Source organism: Hyperolius riggenbachi, chromosome 4 (assembly GCF_040937935.1).
Source record: "Hyperolius riggenbachi isolate aHypRig1 chromosome 4, aHypRig1.pri, whole genome shotgun sequence".
Lineage (NCBI taxonomy): Eukaryota > Metazoa > Chordata > Amphibia > Anura > Hyperoliidae > Hyperolius > Hyperolius riggenbachi.
This window is the reverse complement of record NC_090649.1, coordinates 143,004,194-143,026,663: the sequence shown is the minus strand read 5'-3', so window position 1 is coordinate 143,026,663 and position 22,470 is coordinate 143,004,194. Positions and strand designations below refer to the sequence as shown.

Below are 22,470 nucleotides of genomic sequence, written 5' to 3'. Positions count from 1 at the left end.
CACACAATTGTCAATTTATAGAGATATTTCTCCCACTCAGCATGGGTATGTGGAAAAATACACCCAAAAACACATTATAATACTTCTGAGTACGGCGATACCACATGTGTGGCACTTTTTTGCACCCTAACTGCGCTAAGGGGCCCAAAGTCCAATGAGTACCTTTAGGATTTCACAGGTCATTTTGAGAAATTTCGTTTCAAGACTGCTCCTCACAGTTTAGGGCCCCTAAAATGCCAGGACAGTATAGGAATCCCACAAATTACCCCATTTTAGAAAGAAGACACCCCAAGGTATTCCATTAGGAGTATGGTGAGTTCATAGAAGATTTTTTTTTTTGTCACAAGTTAGCGGAAATTGATTTTAATTGTTTTTTTTCACAAAGTGTCATTTTCCGCTAGACTACTCCTCACGGTTTAGGGCCCCTAAAATGCCAGGGCAGTATAGGAACCCCACAAGTGACCCCATTTTAGAAAGAAGACACCCCAAGGTATTCCGTTAGGGGTATGGTGAGTTCATAGAAGATTTTTTTTTTGTCACAAGTTAGTGAAAAATGACACTTTGTGAAAAAAACAATAAAAATCCATTTTCCGCTAACTTTTGACAAAAAATAAAATCTTCTATGAACTCATCATACACCTAACAGAATACCTTGGGGTGTCTTCTTTCTAAAATGGGGTCACTTGTGGAGTTCCTATACTGCCCTGGCATTTTACGGGCCCAAAACTGTGAGTAGTCTGGAAACCAAATTTCTCAAAATGACTGTTCAGGGGTATAAGCATCTGCAAATTTTGATGACAGGTGGTCTATGAGGGGGCAAATTTTGTGGAAACGGTCATAAGCAGGGTGGCCTCTTAGATGACAGGATGTATTGGGCCTGATCTGATGGATAGGAGTGCTAGGGGGGTGACAGGAGGTGATTGATGGGTGTCTCAGGGGGCGGTTAGAGGGGAAAATAGATGCAATCAATGCACTGGGAAGGTGATCGGAAGGGGGTCTGAGGGGGATCTGAGGGTTTGGCCGAGTGATCAGGAGCCCACACGGGGCAAATTAGGGCCTGATCTGATGGGTAGGTGTGCTAGGGGGTGACAGGAGGTGATTTATGGGTGTCTCAAGGTGTGATTAGAGGGGGGAAATAGATGCAAGCAATGCACTAGCGAGGTGATCAGGGCTGGGGTCTGAGGGCGTTCTGAGGTGTGGGCGGGTGATTGGGTGCCCGCAAGGGGCAGATTAGGGTCTAATCTGATGGGTAACAGTGACAGGTGGTGATAGGGGTAGTAGAAAATTCACACCTCCACACCCGTGTGTCAGTCCAGGGCTCCTGGAACTGAATGCCGATGCTGGTCTCTCACAGGTACACCACTCCTGTGTAGAGCAATGGCAGAGAAACACAAACAGATGGTGATAGGGGGTGATTGATGGGTAATTAGTGGGTGTTTAGAGGAGAGAATAGATGTAAACACTGCGCTTGGGAGGTGATCTGATGTCGGATCTGCGGGCGATCTATTGGTGTGGGTGGGTTAGGGGCTGATTGATGGGTGGCAGTGACAGGGGGTGATTGACAGGTGATCAGTGGGTTATTACAGGGAAGAACGGATGTAAATAATGCACTGGCGAATCGATAAGGGGGGGTTTGAGGGCAATCTGAGCGTGTGGGCGGGCGATTGGGTGCCCGCAAGGGTCTAATCTGATGGGTAACAGTGACAGGTGGTGATAGGGGGTGATTGATGGGTGATTGATGGGTAATTAGTGGGTGTTTAGAGGAGAGAATAGATGTAAACGATGGATTTGGGAGGTGATCTGATGTCGGATCTGCGGGCGATCTATTGGTGTGGGTGGGTGATCAGATTGCCCGCAAGGGGCAGGTTAGGGGCTGATTGATGGGTGGCAGTGACAGGGGGTGATTGACGGGTGATCAGGGGGGATAGATGCATACAGTACACGGGGGGGGGGGGAGGGTCTGGGGGGGTCTGGGGAGAATCTGAGGGGTGGGGGGGTGATCAGGAGGGAGCAGGGGGCAGTTTAGGGACTAAAAAAAAAAAATAGCGTTGACAGATAGTGACAGGGAGTGATTGATGGGTGATTAGGGGGGTGATTGTGTGCAAATGGTGGTCTGGGGGGTGGACAGGGGGGGGTCTGAGGGGTACTGTGGGCGATCAGGGGGCAGCAGATCAGTGTGTTTGGGTGCAGACTAGGGTGGCTGCAGCCTGCCCTGGTGGTCCCTCGGACACTGGGACCACCAGGGCAGGAGGCAGCCTGTATAATACACTTTGTAAACATTACAAAGCGTATTATACGATTCCTATCCGGGGATCGTCGGGTTAACAACCAGCCGGCGCTTCCGATTTGCCGGCGGGTTGACGTCACGTACGTGGTACGTGGTACGTGGGCGAAGCCTATTGCCGGCGGATGCGCGCGCATCCCAGCGCGCGATCCCCGGCCAAAGAGTGCCCCAGGACCTGACGCCATTCTGCGTTACGTGGTCCTGGGGCTGCCACTTTGCCGCCGCCAATATGAAGTAGGCGGTCGGCAAGTCGTTAAGAAAGAAATGAAAAAAATTCATTATTTCTCAGTTTTTGGCCATTATAGTTTGAAATTAATATACGCTAGCGTAATTAAAACTCATGTATTTTATTTGCCCATCTGTCCCGCTTATTACCCTGGCGTTCTGATAAGATCACCAGGGAGGCTGCGGGAGGGTTTTTTTTAAATTAAAAAAAAACTATTTCATGCAGCCAACTGAAAGTTGGCTGCATGAAAGCCCACTAGAGGGCGCTCCGGAGGCGTTCTTCCGATCGCCTCCGGCGCCCAGAATAAACAAGGAAGGCCGCAATGAGCGGCCTTCCTTGTTTTGCTTACACCGTCGCCATAGCGACGAGCGGAGTGACGTCATGGACGTCAGCCGACGTCAGACGCCTCCGATCCAGCCCTTAGCGCTGGCCGGAACTTTTTGTTCCGGCTGCGCAGGGCTCAGGCGGCTGGGGGGACCCTCTTTCGCCGCTGCTCGCGGCGAATCGCCGCAGAGCGGCGGCGATCGGGCAGCACACGCGGCTGGCAAAGTGCCGGCTGCGTGTGCTGCTCTTTATTTGGCGCAAATCGGCCCAGCAGGGCCTGAGCGGCAGCCTCCGGCGGTACTGGACGAGCTGAGCTCGTCCATACCGCCCAGGTGGTTAAACGATGTCCCTATCACAATTTATGGTGCCGATATTTCATTTAGAAATAAAGGTGAATTTTTTCAATTTGTGTCCATCACTATTTATAAGCTTATAATTTTAAATATAATAACATATTCTCTTGACATGCATATTTAAAAAGTTCAGACCCTTGGGTAACTATTTATGTTTTTGTTTTTTTTTAATTGTATTTTTTATTTTTATTTTTAAATAAAAAAAGTGTATGTGGGTAATTTTTGGTGTGGGAGGGAAACTGTTAATTTTAAATGTAAAATATATATATTTTTTTTTATTAAAAATGAATTGTGGTGCAGTTTACTATTCGGCCACAAGATGGCCACAGTGAAAAAAGTCCTAGATGCGAACGATTTCGCATCTAGGAACTTAAAAGCAGGGGAAATGTTTCCTGGGGGCAGAAATACCGCGCTCTCTGGAGAGAAAGCGTCAGTATTTCTGCGGGGAAGATAGATCGGTGAATGGGAATTATATTCCCATTCACTGATCGGAGGGCTAGCGGCGGGCAGCGGGAGCGCGCCCGATCGCGCGCACGAGGCGGCGGCAGCAGCAGCAGTGCCTATCTGGACGAGGAAGCTCGTCCAGATAGGCCGAACTGGTTAAAAACCGCTCTAATCTCCGCTGATAAAAAAAAACTGCCCCTTAATTTCTGCAATATAGAAATCTCAGTAACTCTGTAAACAGTGCCTAGATTTAAGAAACATGTGCTATTAGGCTGTAAAAGTTAGCAACTATCATCTGGGTCATATCAGACTAAAGAGAGAATTACTGGGCAGCATGATGGCGTAGTGGTTAGTGCTCTCGCCTTGCAGCGTTGGGTCCCTGGTTCAAATCCCTGCCAGGGCACTATCTGCACGGAGTTTGTATGACCTCCTCGTGTCTGCTTGGGTTTCCTTCCACATCCCAAAACATACAGATAAGTTAAATAGCTACCCCTTAAATTGGCCCTAGACTACGACACATACACTACACAATATAGACATAAGACTACGGTAGGGATTAGACTATGAGACCCTCTAAACAGTTGAAGTGGACCCAAATTGAAAATACAAGATTTCAGAAATTAAATCCATTTTCTAAATTATAATAAATAGCAGCCTTTTTTCAGCTGCATATGACAAATATAAAATATTTTACATTTATTGGAGGGACCCTTCCTTTCATATTGCCGGGACAGAATCCGGCAAACTGGTGGAGTAGGTGGTGTCCGGCACAGGAGGAATTGCTAATGGCTGCCACCTGTATAACCCTAGTTATAAAAAGAGAAGGGTGAAAAGCACGCACTGAAATGCTCATAGGCTTTAAGGAGTATCTTTGTATGTGTCAGAGTGGTGCAACTAAATATTTTGTATTAAAAAAAGTTTGGTTTGGGTCCGCTTTAAGTGACAAAACAATATACTCTGTACAGCGCTGTGGAAAATGTCAACACTATAAAAATACTAAATAATAATAATAATAACTAAAAAGGTCACTACAGCAAGACTCATTATCCGGCACTGGAGGGGATCCTAGATATATGTGCTTGCTGGTTGCTTGAACAATCAGCAAAAAAAAAAAAAAAACACAAACCCCCCTCCCAAGTACTCTCAGAGCCTCCAGCAAAGTCTGGCAGTCTTCCCGCACCTCTTCACAGCCTAACAGCTTTCTGGCATCGGGTCAGGTGAATTGACAGCTTCCGTGCCGGAAAGCCACTAGGAGCCTGCAGGGAGGGACGGGGGGGGGGGGGGGGGGGGGCGGACTGCCAGACATCGCTGGAGGTGCAGTACATATTAAATGCCCTAAACACCCACCCCCCCCAAAGTGTAGACCTCGTTATCCATCAGGCATGCCAGTTAGTTGGGACTTCCGGTTGCCCAAATTCCAGAGAACAGGGATTTTGCTGGAACAAATTAGCGAAAATTTCAAACCAGCTTAACAAAAACGGATAATAAAGAATAACAAGCTTAGTGAGATAATTAAGGCTTGTACGCAAACTTAATGCAAACTGTATGTAGCTAGAAAGCAGGCCAGTCAAACGCATTTCTGGTGGATACAGGCCCAGTACCAAGCTGCATACAATTTGCTCTAAAAATTTTCATGCAAGTCAGCATGATAGGCCAATAATTCATTTCAATAAGTGATATAACAAGGTGGTCACTTTATTTAAGACATCCCAGAGTTCATTACCATAAAAGGAGGAGTAGAGTGGACTTTATTTACTGAGTTTTACTACTGATGTCTTTAACCCTTTATCAGCCAAGTGCTCCAGGCCAATTAATTTTACCACATTTTTCTTCTTACTTGTTATATTTCCTTGCTTCTAATTAGTACTGCTGTAATGTGTCTTTTTGGCCACTTGTCACTAGTGAGCAATGTATGAAAATAATTGAGGACTTCTGCTTTCAGGTTCTGTTTTTTTTCTGCTAGCAGAGAGAGATCAAAGCATTTCAAGAATTTACAGCACAAGAAGTTTTGCTTACTGAGGTCAAAAGCAGTGTACTTACTGTATCTCAAACAAGATCTCTATTAAAGCTGCTAAATGGTTTTACACATAACAGTTAGAGCTTTACTTAAAACACAGTTGTCACTGGGCGCCTGCATGAGCTTGAAACCACACAAAAACTAAGTTGACTATTTTTTGAGGGCTATAACTTTTCATTATACATATTAGTTGGTAATTGTCAGAAAATCCAGTCCAGGTTTGCTGGGTCACTTACGCTATACCCACTTGAGAAGCCTGTGTAAATCAGGCCAGATGTGTCAGAGTGGCAGATAGAACAAGATAAAACCAACCTGCTTCTTCACATCAGATCCGTCTTGCATTATTGGTAATGGCTGGCCATCATGAAAGTTAGTGAGGATTAAAGCAATGATTGATAAGGTTTTCCCCTGAAATCAGAAAATATTAAACTTTTATTCTACATCAAATTTGACAACTTGTACCCTTCTATAATACTGTTGACATTCTTGTCACTCATATTCAATCACTGTATATATGCCTATTGTCTGCAATGATGGGCATGCTTCTAAATGAAGTCTTATTTCCTTTTGCTTAAAAATAAGCAAACTTACACAAATGGTTTTAGAAGGAATTTAATGTAAAAATGTCACCAGGAAATTTGGACACTGAAGCTGAAACGGCTCACTCTGCTCATACAAAAGTCCTGGTGCCGTTAATTACTATTCCCCCTTCAGGCTGCAATAGACACCGAGGTAAGATGAAATTCGGCTGTTGCTGGCAGACAAATTACGCTGTTTTAACTACTTCAGGATATTTATTACACATATCTACACCCCTGTATAATTCACATGCGGATCAGGGGCGTAGATATGCATACTGTTTACTTACCACCACGTTTGCGATTCCCACGCCGCTTCCATTCGTCTTACCGTTGCAATCCCCTCCACCTGTGATCGGGGTATGAGAATCTGCTGTTCCCTACCCAGATTACCATGCCTGTGACTTCCAAGAGCTTGCAGCAATGAGAAGCGAACTCTAAAAATAAACAAAACCCTGAGGTTTCGAGTTTCTAATAGTACACTGTTACAGTACCATCTTACCATCTTGTGGCCAAAAAGTAAAAATACACCCATTACACAAATTATACAACTTTAAATAGACAAATTAGTTTTATTTTATTTTTTAACCTTTTCCAATCTGCCCCATAGTTACCTAAATAAAACCATTGTTTAAAAAAAAAAAAAAATACATAAATAATTACCTGTTATGAGGGTATATTATTGTTAATTTTGCAAATAAAGTCCTGTAATAAGGGATATAGTATTAAAAAAGCCTAAACTGAAAAACTACACCTTTACAGTATTTTCAGATAAAATATCACCATGCATTGTACTAAGGACACAATTTGAACGTTCTAATAACCCGGACAATCAGGCAAATGAAAAGTGTGGGTTTTATGTATCGAAGCACAATTTATTTTAAAACTATAATGGCTGAAAACTAATGATTTTTTTCCCCTTTTTCTAATTATTCCCTTTACAATGCACACAAAAGAAAAAAATTCTTAGTAAAAAAGTACCACCCAAAGAAAGCCTAATTTGAGCAAAAAAGACAATATACCGTATATACTCGCAAGCGAGCCGAATTTTTGACCCCCCAAAAGTGGGCAAAAAGTTGGGGGGGGGGGGGGGGGTCGGCTTGCTTGCGAGTCTCGTTTTGGAAAGCCGCCCCCCCCCCCGCCCCGTGTCCGCCGCTGCTATTATTAGCTTACTGAGACGCATTCCACTATTCCCCTCTCCGTCTCCCGGCATGTAAATAATTCACAGCAGCTCGCTCCACGGCGGCTGCTGTGTGATGACAGGAAGCTGGAGGCAGAGCGGTTTCCATAGTAACGGCGATACACAGTTGAGTGAGGCGGGGGCACTACACTAGGGTACTAAACTGGCTATACCGAGCACTATACTAGCTATACTGGGGCACTAAACTACCTATACTGGGGCACTAAACTACCTATACTGGGGCACTAAACTACCTATACTGGGGCACTAAACTAGCTATACCTGGCACTATACTAGCTATACCTGGCACTATACTAGCTATACTGGGCACTATACTAGCTATACTGGGCACTATACTAGCTATACTGGGCACTATACTAGCTATACTGGGCACTATACTAGCTATACTGGGCACTATACTAGCTATACCGAGCACTATACTAGCTATACCGAGCACTATACTAGCTATACCGAGCACTATACTAGCTATACTTGGGCACTAAACTAGCTATACCGAGCACTATACTAGCTATACTGGGCACTATACTAGCTATACTGGGGCACTATACTAGCTATACCGAGCACTATACTACCTATACTGTGCACTATACTAGCTATACCTGGCACTATACTAGCTATACTGGGCACTATACTAGCTATACTGGGCACTATACTAGCTATACCGGGCACTATACTAGCTATACTGGGCACTATACTAGCTATACTGGGCACTATACTAGCTATACTGGGCACTATACTAGCTATACCGAGCACTATACTACCTATACTGTGCACTACCTACCCATACTGGCCACTATACTAACTATACTGGGACACACTGGGGGGGAAATCACACGGCCAGCATTTCCTACCCCCGGCTTATATGAGGGTCAATCATTTTTCCTGGTTTTTCAGGAAAAAGTTAGGGGGTCGGCTTATATGCGGGTCGGCTTGCTTGCGAGTATATACGGTATACTGTAGATCATATCAGTGACAAAACAACAATACATTTATCACTGAATAAATGGGCGGAGCGCTGAAATGTGAAAATGATTTTGTTCTTTAAAAGGGAAAAAAACCTGTGATCCTGAAGTAGTTAAAGTAATATGGGCAGCCGCCAGATACGTAGAGGGCGCACTTCTCTTGCGCAGACTGGCCACGACTGGCTTAAGTTATGGGACGCAGTACCTGAGCAGGAGTAGACTGAGGACTGCCGCGCAGGAGCGATCCATGCGGATTGGGCTGGAGGAAGCCCCAGGTATGTATAAAACTTTTGTCAGCTCTGGTTACCTTTAAAGGGACCCTGAGTAGTACTTTAAATTACCGGCAACACCCAGGCCAGGCCGACACTTCCTGGATTTCAATGAGCGGCCACTCTGTGTTATCACGCCGGCGTGACAGTACTGTGCATGTGTGGTTTTCTAACTCTGAACCGCGCATGCGCAGTACTGTCGCGCTGGCCGCCAAGTATTAAAATCCAGGAAGTGGGTGTCGCCAGTAACAGAGCCGCCAGCGGGACCCGCAGAAGAGTCAGGAGGTCACTGGGGGACCTCGCAGCCTACGGTGGGATGGAGGTAAGTGAAAGTTAAAGTTAAAGTTAATTTAAAGTACTGCTCAGGGTCTCTTTAATTGAGGTGGTTTAATCTTACCCAGTCTATACTCAAAATCATGAATGCCAAATGAAAATATTTGAATTAGAAATGCAGTTTAACTGCTAAAATTAGAAACAAACACTTACCAAAACCTTTCCCACATTTGTATCAACATTCTATGTGCCCTATGGAAAAATAATGAAATGGAAAATGGAAGTAAAAACACAAGACCACAGAGGGATACTTACCAGCCCCATGTCATCTGCTAGAATTCCTCCTCTTACACTTTGTGGCTTCTCCTTTTTTGAAAAACATGTTAGAGAGTTGTAGTAAGACTTGTCCTTTTGCTCCCAAAATGGCGGCAGTTCTTCATTGTTCTCACGCGATATCATCCAGGCCAGCGCTTGTTTCTGGTGAGGCAGCAATGGTGTTTCCACAGCCTGTCACCAATGGTAGAAAAACACAACTAACAACTCTTTACTAACACATTTGCAATGTGTGTTACATACCATACTTAACTTAGCATATTTGCATACAACAATCGCCAGTGCAGTGCAATATATAAAAGAAGGACGGAGGAGAAGGAAATGCAAGTTACAGGATTCAAGCAGCAGAATTCAGCCATCAGACAAGGTAATCAACAAGTTTTATGTATATGCCGTATATAAGACTTACAGGTATTTTAACAATAGCATTATTTTATTTGATCACATCACCACAAAGTTAAAAATATTATGAAACTAATTTAATTATATTTTATTTGTATATTTCTAAAAATCCCCATGAACTGCAATTTCTACATGAGCTAGAGCAACCATTCATACCTTTGCAGGTTCTATTTCTCTTGTCTTGTCCTCTTCCTTCAGATCTTCAAATAATTTATCAAACTCACTCTTTAGCTGTTGAATAAAAAATAAAGTGATACTGTTACTACTAGTTATAATAGTTTCCAGACACCAACCCAACCGCTATCTCAGATCTGCACATGAGCTTCTTTTAACCTCCTCTAGAATCACCTTCAGGTATACAAGATTTTGCACCTCTCCCTCTGTTATCCTCTGCCACAACACATTCTTCACTTTCCAACCTTTGATATCTTTAAAACGTGCCCTCAAAACTCACTTTTTCTATCAAGCATAGGCTCTACCTTAGACCATTTCCCCTTTGACCTCTGCCCAAGTTGTAATGCCTACCAGATAACCTAAAACACACAGCCTCTAGGTATGATTATATACTGCCCCACCTCTTGTTTCCCTCTATTCCTCTAGATTGTAAGCTGGCAAGGGCAGGGCTCTCATCCTTGTGTCCTGGAATTAGTTACACATTTTATTCGTGTTACTTTTGTCACTGTAATTACCAATTGTGTATCAATCCTGTATTTTATACCAACTCTAATTTTGTATATTTGTTTCTTAGGGCCTGTACACACGGCTGCGCTTTTAAAATCGCATGTAATTTTTAAATCGCAAGCTTTCATGAGAGTAGAAAAAGCGCATCGCACTAGTGTGAACAGGTCTTCATGATTTTTCAAAACACCTTGCGATTAAAAAAACGCATGCGATTTGAAAAGCGCAGCAGTGTGTACAGGCCCTTACTTTGTACAGTGCCACGGAATATGTTGGCGCTTTACAAATAAATAAGAATAATAATACTGCTTGAACATGCCACTGCATGCAGAAAGATGCACACCATTTTACAGCAATGCGCCCACTGAACAAGTACTGCACAGCAGTGTTGTCAGTTTCTGCATGCTGCTTTTGTGGGCTTTTTCGCACTTGCGTTTTTTTGCGTGTTCTCATTGACGTCAATAGAAAGGAAAAAAAGTGTTGCTGCTGGTCGTCAGTGGTACCTTTTTCTAGCACGGTTGTGGTGATAGCTACACACCTTGTGATCCATCAGGCAAACATAATTTCTTGTAAAAGTGCCCATACATCTAGCAATGTATCGACAGATCAACTAAGAGAGATTTCTCTCTGATCGAAATTGATCGAAGAGAGATCTGTTGCCTGCCAATACACAATTGGCAAAAATCTGTAAATATATGGGCCCTTTAAAGGGGTTCTGGGGAGTCGTGTAATGCACAGACACTTTCCTGGGGCTTCTATCAGCCCCCTGTAGCTGTAACGTCCCACGCCGTCCTCTGATCACTCCTTCCCCGCCGCCGGTCCCAGTCTAATTACGCGTGACGCGTCTGTGCGGCCGTGTGCGCTTCTGCTCGCGTCTCCGGGAGCTTATTGCGCAGTTCAAGAAAACCTCTATAGCCCCCTCCCCCCCCAAATTAGCGACTATTTGTCCCTGTTTCGGAAGGTAATGGGAGGAGGGATTCCCTGCTCAAACTGTACGCTTTTCCCAGCTGCCATTGGGCAGCTCTCTCCCCCTGGCCTCGCCCCCTGCACGCTGAGAGAGAATCTCTCCATCCAGCGTCGTGACCTCAGAGGTCACGGAAAGTGAAAGCAACGTGCTCCAGGCGAACAGAGCGGCGGGGATGGTGGCTACCTGATCGGCACAGCCCCCAGGATCAGGTAGCTTTGTTGTTGTTTTTTTTACTTTTATGAGCTCATCGCGGGCTCTCTTAACGGTACAATTTTCTCATCAGATACGTTCTTTTGAAGTGATTTGAACAAACTAGTTGGAAGGCAATAATCAATTGTTCACATTTACTTAACGATCCTTTCTTCAAATTCGATGACAAAATCCAACTTTCAGAAAGCTTTTATCCTATTTAGCAATCGACAAAAGAAGCATTCCTTATCGATTGCCTTCATAAATGGTGAATTTTCTATACAATTCGATCACTAAAATTGCATCCAAAGGTTCCTGCTACCCAAGATAATCGACTGAGGATTCTTGAGCTTTACTTTAGTTGCATTCAGGAGGAAATTTCCACTAGAAATAGGTCTAGCTTACTGATGATTATGATTGTTTAATATTTTATATTTTTGAGATAGTTATTTTTTCTTCTTTCTGTGCCATACATTTTATGTGGTACTAGTGACCTAGGTCTGTCTTTGCGCGCACTCACAGCCGCCCCTTCCTCCCCTTCAGTGTCTCTGCGTCCTTCCCTGCACATGCGCAGTGCTACAAAACACACACACACACACACACACACACACACACACACACACACACACACACACACACACACACACACACACACACACACACACACACACACACACACACACACACACACACACACACACACACACACACACACACACACACACACACACACACACACACACACACACACACACACACACACACACACACACACGAATTTTATTATAGAGGATTGTACATAATTTTTTCGATGCTGCATTTTACTTGATAAGTGTTATTTATGTTGCATATACATTTAACTAGCTTAAGGTGTACACAGATACAGTATTCATGTATTTATCCGCTGATTGGAGGGAAGGGACGCGGGCGGGGACCGGCGCTATGCAGGAGGCGGGGGAGCGACGAGACTGACAGTACAAAAGTAAAAACAGCACGCTGCGACACGCTGCGTGTCGACAGCGCGGCTGTGATTTATGGGGGAGAGCGGAGCGCAGGGGGAACTTGGGGGGGGGGTTGGAATAGCAACAGAGGCTGGGCGATATTAGCAGACCCAGCCGCTGAGCGCAGATCTCATTCTTAGAAACACACCTCGAGTTCTCTTTAATCTTCTACTATTTCTTTAACTGTATGAATTGTATCATTATTTCTTGTATGCTGGAAACTCAATAAAAACAATAGAAAAAAAAAATTGCATCCAAAGATCACATTTGGTGAAAAATGTGTACAGTTAATGGGCACCTTTAACTACTTGCTGACTGCTCCATGCCAAATGGCGTGAGCAGTGCGGCAGCCCCATGACCGCTCCACTCTGATTGGCGTGAACGGCCTTTTATGGGGCCAGCAGGAGAGGGCACGCAGGCTGCGTGCGCATCTCCTGCTTGAAAGGCGATCGCCGTTCGGAGACTGTTAGACGGCGAAAACGCCGTCTATTAGGGTAGTACAGCGCTGCGATCTAAGGCAGTGCTGTACTGGGGACAGCCGTGTGACACAGCTGTCCCCTCAGTCAGTGCGGAAGTGATCCGCTGTCATAGGCTGAAGCCTATGACAGACGATTACGCTGATTGGCTGGCGGGGGGAGGGAGGTAGGGAGCGGGATGAAAAAAAAAATACAGAAATTGGAAAAATATTAAAAAATATTTACAAAAAAAAACCAAACACTGGGAAGTGATCAGACCCCACCAACAGAGAGCTCTGTTGGTGGAGAGAAAAGGGGAGGGGGGGGGGGGAAAATCACTTGTGTGCTGTGTAGTGCGGCTCTGCAGCTTGGCCTTAATGCTGTAATAGCCAATTACAAGAAAAAGGGCCTGGTCTTTGGGGGGGGGGGGGGGGGGGGGGGGTTAACACTGCAGTCCTCAAGTGGTTAAATAGATTTATCCAGTAACACTGACCTGCTCAGTAGTCATTTGCACAGCTTGCAGCGCCGGGGCAGAGTAGGCGTAGCTGTGGCCAGCCTCCCGAGCTCCAGAGCCTAAATCACATGACAGAGAATTTGTTAATAAAATTGTCAAAACACAAGATCTTAAAGGAAAACTGTACATTTAAATAGTTCTTCAAAACACCACTATATAATTACACCCTGATCAATGTTACATTACTTATTTCATGTTTAGGAGCCAACTGAAAAAAGACAATAGCTTAAAGAGAAACTAACCAAGAATTGAACTTCATCCCAATCAGCAGGGCTGTGGAGTCGGAGTTGGGGCAATCTTGGGCACCCAGAGTCAGAGTTTGAGTCGTTGATTTCATTAACTGAGGAGTCGGAATCGGATGATTTTTGTACAAAATCCACAGCCCTGATAAGTATTGGGCTAAGGAGTCGGAGTCGAGGAGTCGGAGCCATTTTGGGTACCCGGTGGTTTCATAAACTGAGGAGTCGGAGTCGGAAGATTTTTGTCCCGACTCCACAGCCCTGCCAATCAGTAGCGGATACCCCCTTTCTCATGATAAAAATTCCTTTTCAAAAACGAATCAGCAGGGGGCTCTGTATGACTGATAGTGATGAAACCCCTCCCACAGTGTGATGTCAGGACCATGGTTCTGACATCACACTATGAGAGCTTTGCTGCATTGTGGGAAACCGCTGTTTACAAGTGCCAAAAAAGCAAGCAGCATCTCTTTCCACTAACATCCACCTGCCCGCAGTAAAGATGTCGCCATGTGATAAATGTCAGAATATAAATTAGGGAGAGGAAAGATTGTACAATGGGAAAAACTGACTAAATCATTTATACAAAGTTATTGTAAACATTAAGCACTTTTTTACTACATTATTTTCACTGGAGTTCTTCTTTAAAAGCAGTTCCCCTTGCATTGTTCACCTCCCTACTGACAGATTATCATACTAGTGAGTCACTAGTAAAGCAGCTAGAAACATCCCCTCGCTAGGTGGCACACATCAACTGAGGCCCCCTCATGACTGAAAGGGATATTATGACGAAATTAAGGCATTTTCATATTAAAATTACTCACTGATTTAACCACTTCAGGACCACAGTCTTTTCGCCCCTTAAGGACCAGAGCCTTTTTCTCCATTCAGACCACTGCAGCTTTCACGGTTTATTGCTCGCTCATACAACCTACCACTTAAATGAATTTTACCTCCTTTTCTTGTCACTAATACAGCTTTCTTTTGGTGCTATTTGATTCCTCCTGCGATTTTTACTTTTTATTATATTCAGCAAAAAAGACATGAATTTTGGCAAAAAAATGATTTTTTTAACTTTCTGTGCTGACATTTTTCAAATAAAGTAAAATTTCTGTATACATGCAGCGCGAAAAATGTGGACAAACATGTTTTTGATTAAAAAAAACCCATTCAGTGTATATTTATTGGTTTGGGTAAAAGTTATAGCGTTTACAAACTATGGTGCAAAAAGTGAATTTTCCCATTTTCAAGCATCTCTGACTTTTCTGCGCACCTGTCAGGTTTCATGAGGGGCTAAAATTCCAGGATAGTACAAATACCCCCCAAATGACCCCATTTTGGAAAGAAGACATCCCAAAGTATTCAGTGAGAGGCATGGTGAGTTCATAGAAGATTTTATTTTTTGTCACAAGTTAGCGGAAAATGACACTCTGACAAAAAAAAGAAAAAAAAAAAAAAGTTTCCATTTCTTCTAACTTGCGACAAAAAAAAATGAAATCTGCCACGGACTCACTATGCTCCTCTCTGAATACCTTGAAGTGTCTACTTTCCAAAATGGGGTCATTTGTGGGGTGTGTTCACTGTCCTGGCATTTTGGGGGTGCCTAATTGTAAGCACCCCTGTAAAGCCTAAAGATGCTCATTGGACTTTTGGCCCCTTAGCGCAGTTAGGCTGCAAAAAAGTGCCACACATGTGGTATTGCCGTACTCAGGAGAAGTAGTATAATGTGTTTTGGGGTGTATTTTTACACATACCCATGCTGGGTGGGAGAAATATCTCCATAAATGACAATTGTTTTATTTTTTTTTTACACACAATTGTCTATTTATAGAGATATTTCTCCCACTCAGCATGGGTATGTGGAAAAATACACCCCAAAACACATTATACTACTCCTCCTGAGTACGGCGATACCACGTGTGGCACTTTTTTGCACCCTAACTGCGCTAAGGGGCCCAAAGTTCAATGAGTACCTTTAGGATTTCACAGGTCATTTTGAGAAATTTCGTTTCAAGACTACTCCTCACGGTTTAGGGCCCCTAAAATGCCAGGACAGTATAGGAACCCCACAAATTACCCCATTTTAGAAAGAAGACACCCCAAGGTATTCCGTTAGGAGGATGGTGAGTTCATAGAAGATTTTTTTTTTTTGTCACAAGTTAGCGGAAATTGATTTTAATTGTTTTTTTTCACAAAGTGTCATTTTCCGCTAACTTGTGACAAAAAATAAAATCTTCTATGAACTCACCATCCTCCTAACGGAATACCTTGGGGTGTCTTCTTTCTAAAATGGGGTCATTTGTGGGGTTCCTATACTGCCCTGGCATTTTAGGGGCCCTAAACCGTGAGGAGTAGTCTTGAAACCAAATGTCGCAAAATGACCTGTGAAATCCTAAAGGTACTCATTGGACTTTGGGCCTCTTAGCGCACTTAGGGTGCAAAAAAGTGCCACACATGTGGTACCGCCGTACTCAGGAGAAGTAGTATAATGTGTTTTGGGGTGTATTTTTACACATACCCATGCTGGGTGGGAGAAATATCTCTGTAAATGACAATTGTTTGATTTTTTTTACACACAATTGTCCTTTTACAGAGATATTTCTCCCACCCAGCATGGGTATGTGTAAAAATACACCCCAAAACACAATATACTACTTCTTCTGAGTACGGCGATACCACATGTGTGACACTTTTTTGCAACCTAGGTGCGCTAAGGGGCCTAACGTCCTATTCACAGGTCATTTTGAGGCCTTTGGATTCTAGACTACTGCTCACGGTTTAGGGCCCCTAAAATGCCAGGGCAGTATAGGAACCCCACAAGTGACCCCATTTTAGAAAGAAGACACCCCAAGGTATTCTGTTAGGAGTATGGTGAGTTCATAGAAGATTTTATTTTTTGTCACAAGTTAGTGAAAAATTTGTGAAAAAAAAAAACAATACATATCAATTTCCGCTAACTTGTGACAAAAAATAAAATCTTCAATGAAATCATCATACACCTAACAGAATACCTTGGGGTGTCTTCTTTCTAAAATGGGGTCACTTGTGGGGTTCCTATACTGCCCAGGCATTTTAGGGGCCCTAAAACGTGAGGAGTAGTCTTGAACCCAAATGTCTCAAAATGACCTGTGAAACCCTAAATGTACTCATTGGACTTTGGGCCCCTTAGCACAGTTAGGCTGCAAAAAAGTGTCACACATGTGGTATCGCCGTACTCAGAAGAAGTAGTATAATGTGTTTTGTGATGTATTTTTACATATAACCATGCTGGGTGGGAGAAATATCTCTGTAAATGACACATTTTTGATTTTTTTTTACACACAATTGTCCATTTACAGAGAGATTTCTCCCACCCAGCATGGGTATGTGTAAAAATACACCACAAAACACATTATACTACTTCTCCTGAGTATGGCGATACCACATGTGTGACACTTTTTTGCAGCCTAGGTGCGCTAAGGGGCCCAACGTCCTATTCACAGGTCATTTTGAGGCATTTGTTTTCTAGACTACTCCTCACGGTTTAGGGCCCCTAAAATGCCAGGGCAGTATAGGAACCCCACAAGTGACCCCATTTTAGAAAGAAGACACCCCAAGGTATTCCGTTAGGGGTATGGTGAGTTCATAGAAGATTTTATTTTTTGTCACAAGTTAGTGAAAAAATGACACTTTGTGAAAAAAAACAACAATAAAAATCTAATTTCCGCTAACTTTTGACAAAAAATAAAATCTTCTATGAACTCATCATACACCTAACAGAATACCTTGGGGTGTCTTCTTTCTAAAATGGGGTCACTTGTGGGGTTTCTATACTGCCCTGGCATTTTACGGGCCCAAAACTGTGTAGTCTGGAAACCAAATTTCTCAAAATGACTGATCAGGGGTATAAGCATCTGCAAATTTTAATGACAGGTGGTCTATGAGGGGGCAAATTTTGTGGAACCGGTCATAAGCAGGGTGGCATCTTAGATGACAGGATGTTTTGGGCCTGATCTGATGGATAGGAGTGCTAGGGGGTGACAGGAGGTGATTGATGGGTGTCTCAGGGGGCGGTTAGAGGGGAAAATAGATGCAATCAATGCACTGGGGAGGTGATCGGAAGGGGGTCTGAGGGGGACCTGAGGGTTTGGCCGAGTGATCAGGAGCCCACACGGGGCAAATTAGGGCCTGATCTGATGGGAAGGTGTGCTAGGGGGTGACAGGAGGTGATTGATGGGTGTCTCAAGGTGTGATTAGAGGGGGGAAATAGATGCAAGCAATGCACTAGCGAGGTGATCAGGGCTGGGGTCTGAGGACGTTCTGAGGTGTGGGCGGGTGATTGGGTGCCCGCAAGGGGCAGATTAGGGTCTAATCTGATGGGTAACCGTGACAGGTGGTGATAGGGGGTGATTGATGGGTAATTAGTGGGTGTTTAGAGGAGAGAAGAGATGTAAACACTGCACTTGGGAGGTGATCTGATGTCGGATCTGCGGGCGATCTATTGGTGTGGGTGGGTGATCAGATTGCCCGCAAGGGGCAGGTTAGGGGCTGATTGATGGGTGGCAGTGACAGGGGGTGATTGATGGGTGGCAGTGACAGGGGGTGATTGATAGGTGATTGACAGGTGATCAGTGGGTTATTACAGGGAATAACAGATGTAAATATTGCACTGGCGAATTGATAAGGGGGGGGTCTGAGGGCAATCTGAGCGTGTGGGCGGGTGATTGGGTGCCGGCAAGGGGCAGATTAGGGTCTAATCTGATGGGTAACCGTGACAGGTGGTGATAGGGGGTGATTGATGGGTAATTAGTGGGTGTTTAGAGGAGAGAAGAGATGTAAACACTGCATTTGGGAGGTGATCTGATGTCGGATCTGCGGGCGATCTATTGGTGTGGGTGGGTGATCAGATTGCCCGCAAGGGGCAGGTTAGGGGCTGATTGATGGGTGGCAGTGACAGGGGCTGATTGATGGGTGGCAGTGACAGGGGGTGATTGACGGGTGATTGACGGGTGATCAGGGGGGATAGATGCATACAGTACACGGGGGGGGGGGGGGGGGTCTGGGGAGAATCTGAGGGGTGGGGGGGGGGGGGTGATCAGGAGGGAGTAGGGGGCAGATTAGGGACTAAAAAAAAAAAAAAAATAGCGTTGACAGATAGTGACAGGGAGTGATTGATGGGTGATTAGGGGGGTGATTGGGTGCAAACAGTGGTCTGGGGGGTGGGCAGGGGGGGGGTCTGAGGGGTGCTGTGGGCGATCAGGGGGCAGGGGGGGGGGAAAAATCAGTGTGCTTGGGTGCAGACTAGGGTGGCTGCAGCCTGCCCTGGTGGTCCCTCGGACACTGGGACCACCAGGGCAGGAGGCAGCCAGTATAATAGGCTTTGTATACATTACAAAGCCTATTATACACTTTCCGTGCGGCGATCGGGCAGCTAGTAACCCGCCGGCGCTTCCGAACGGCCGGCGGGTTACAGCGAGCGGTGGGCGGAGCCAGTCCCCGGCGGCTGATCGCGTCACAAATGACGCGATCGCCGCATAGCCACTCCCGCAGCCGCCCCCGCCGATGGGCGTATTGCGGTCGTTTGGGCCCGGACTTTGCCGCCGCCCATCGGCTGGGGGCGGTCGTTAAGTGGTTAAAATCGATTTTTTGAAAGTGTAAAAACTAATTGTATTTAATTTTAACTGCACAACATGTATTTCTTACTGACTGGTTCTCAGTCTTCCTGACAGGCTTCAGACAGATTACATAACATATACCTGTCATAATATAAATCCCTCTCCCTCCTATAGGGCTGTGAAAGTTGTACTGGATCACTACAATGGCTTTTCAGTGCAGGCGAGACCAGCATAGGCAGCGTGCATCTATTAGGTACTCAATAGCGAGCAGGAAATTTGGACGCGCTACGGGATACTGTAGGGGTGTCGGGGGAAAATCAGTTGAACTTACCCGGGGCTTCTAATGGACCCCCGCAGACATCCTGTGCCTGCGCAGCCATTCACCGATGCTCCGGCCCCGCCTCCAGTTCACTTCTGGAATTTCTGACTTTAAAGTCAGAAAACCACTGCGCCTGCGTTGCCATGTCTTCACTCCCGCTGATGTCACCAGGAGTGTACTGCGCAGACACAGACCATACTGGGCCTGCGCTGTGCGCTCTTGGTGACATCAGCGGGACCGAGGACACGGCAACGCAGGCGCAGTGGTTTTCAGACTTTAAAGTCTGAAATTCCAGAAGTGAACTGGAGGCGGGGCCGGAGCATTGGTGAGTGGCTGCGCCAACACAAGATGTCTGCGGGGGACCGTTAGAAGCCCCGGGTAAGTTCAACTCATTTTCCCCTGACCCCCCTACAGTATCCCTTTAAGCAGTAATGTGAATTACAGCTATAGCGGCACTCAGACAACAATTTGGGCATTGTCAAAATACAGAGTCTAAATTACTATAATAACAGCGTAATTTGGCCACCAGCAATAGCTGGCAGCTAATTTACATCTTACCCAAGTCCACAGCAGCCTGGAGGGGAATAGTAATTAACCCCGCTGGAACTTTTTCAGAAGTAAAATGAGATGTTTTTCGGCTTTGCCCTGTGCCCAAATTTTCCGGCACCTTAATTACATATATGCACTCAGATGTGGAGCGGTTACACTGCTGTACAGTCAGCTAGCATCTAATAGAGGCGCACTGCCTCTGCTGGTCTCGCGGGCGCTAAGAAGCTAGTGGAATTATCCAACACAACTTCCATATTCCCACATATTCAAAGTAGATTGTGATTGTCAGGTTTCCTTTGAAGTGGATCTAAGATGAACTTTTACTCATTGCATAATTGTGTTCCTTTCCTATTGTTTATAGGGCATTCCTCAAGCCAAATCCTTTTTTGTTTTAATACTCTAATTCCCTAAACTAAACAAGCCTCGCCCACAGGTTTTCAGAGAGCCTTGGCAGTAGCAAGGGTTCATGGGAGCACAGTCTGGGCAGGAGGAGCGGGAGGTATTACTAGTCAGAGGGGAGGAAGGGGGGGGGGGGGTTAAGTTTTTTTCAGAGGCTGAGTGCTGTGTGTAATGTTTACAAACATGGCTGCTGTCGTATTACAGGAAGTAATAATCCTATTCTATTGAAGCTGTTTTCAGCTAGATTTGCTGTGTAAACTATCTAAAAACTTTAGAGAAGATATATATACAAGTTACTTGTTATAGTTAGTTTTTCATCTCGGATCCGCTTTAATGCTCTGAGATGTTGCATAGCTTGTCTGCTGCTGTTTTGCAGCAGGAAACCTTGTCTGCACTTGTACCATGGAGGTTTCTAATCAGTAAATCGTTTTTATATGATACATGAGCAGACAGTACTGTAGGCGGGGGGGGGAGACGTTTGGTGTGTTAAGTCCCTGCACTGGCCGGTGAGCCCTGTTCTGTGTGGCTTGCTTGAATTAGCGGACTGACATAGCGTGCAGGCTGCTACACAGGCGAACCACTGGACACCCTCGGAGGTCCTTTTGGAGAAAGGGGGGGGGGGGGGGGGGGGGAATTACCACAATTATATGTCAAACTGACTTCAACTGGGCAAAAATGTCCGCAATAAAATAATAATAGACGGCTAAATAAGAGGTAGGCTTATGTGTCCCAAACTATGTAGGCTTCAGCCTCCATGTGGTACAGCTGGAAACGTGCAGCTAGCCGCCCTGAGGGGAACGGAGATGCCAAGGATGGTCACAATGTTATTTCTGAAGAGGTTTGAATTTCGCCAGCGAAACCGGTAGACAAGTCTCAGGCAGCTGGCAGAATTCTAAGTAGATGACCCATAACTACAAGACACCACAAACGCCCAGAGAAACACTACTAAATTATAACCAGGAGAATCCCAATTGTTGCCGGCTAGTCTAATACAAATCACACATACAAAGGCTTGGAACCTGCAATCTATTCCTCTTAAAGATATCTGAGTTACATAATTTAATTAGGCACTAAAAATAAAAAATAAAAGTATCTCCAAAGTTATATTCATTATTAATATTGATTTGCAAACACCTTTTCCCTGGCTGGCATCCTGACCTGTTGGATTCTACAACAAGCAATTCTGGACACATCAATCTGTGTGCTTGGCGAAAGCAAATGATTCTAAAGCATGCAGCCAAGAGAGTCAGAGCACCTTACGTGTACTTGGTTTTCCTACTTTTTATTACTCATACGGTTATCATATTTTCTTTTGTGCACAAGTAATATCGTCTGTTTACAAATAATATCCCAAAGTGTAGTTTATCTTGCCCCGAAACCTGCAATTGCATTTTAGTCAAACTGCTTTTTATTATATATTAACTAATAATCTAATTAGCTGTTCTGAGTGGTTTGTGTGCTTGAAGCACAGAAAGCTTCAAAGAGAGCTCCTTTTCACTTGTTATACTGTATTCACACACACGTTTCAACATTGGAATGCAAACAAAGATACTGTTATCTCCAGTTTGGATGCGGATTTGAAGCTGAATAGCAGGACAAGGTGCTTTGTTTAGCCAGTTCAGTGATGTTCTGCTTAAAAAAAATTCAAAAAAATTCTGGGATAGTAGCTCAAGTTGAGGAATCTTTTAGAGCAAAAGCAGAAATTATGACTTTCAGACCACTTTAAGGCTCGCACACACGCATGATTAAAAAAGTCTGAGGCGGTCGATGATGGCCGCCTCAGTCGATAGTCATGCGTGTGTATAGCGACCAGCGCTCCACAAGGGATCCACCTGGCAGAGCGACGGCCAACTCCATTGTGCACGTCGGTTCCCCGCTGTGTGACATCACATGTGCGCCGTCC

The 22,470-nt window shown here is 44.7% G+C and overlaps 1 protein-coding gene across 2 annotated transcripts in view; it reads right to left on the bottom strand.

The window, feature by feature from the left end:
- HLTF (helicase like transcription factor) overlaps positions 1-22,470 on the bottom strand; it is a 109,671-nt gene that overhangs the window by 58,720 nt on the left and 28,481 nt on the right. For both annotated transcript variants that reach the window (XM_068280750.1, XM_068280749.1), the window contains exons 5-8: positions 13,450-13,529; positions 9,823-9,897; positions 9,247-9,438; positions 5,961-6,056 (exon numbers count right to left, since the gene is read on the bottom strand). In XM_068280750.1, the coding sequence (XP_068136851.1) occupies positions 5,961-6,056; positions 9,247-9,438; positions 9,823-9,897; positions 13,450-13,529 (443 nt within the window). The remainder of the gene's footprint in view (positions 1-5,960; positions 6,057-9,246; positions 9,439-9,822; positions 9,898-13,449; positions 13,530-22,470) is intronic.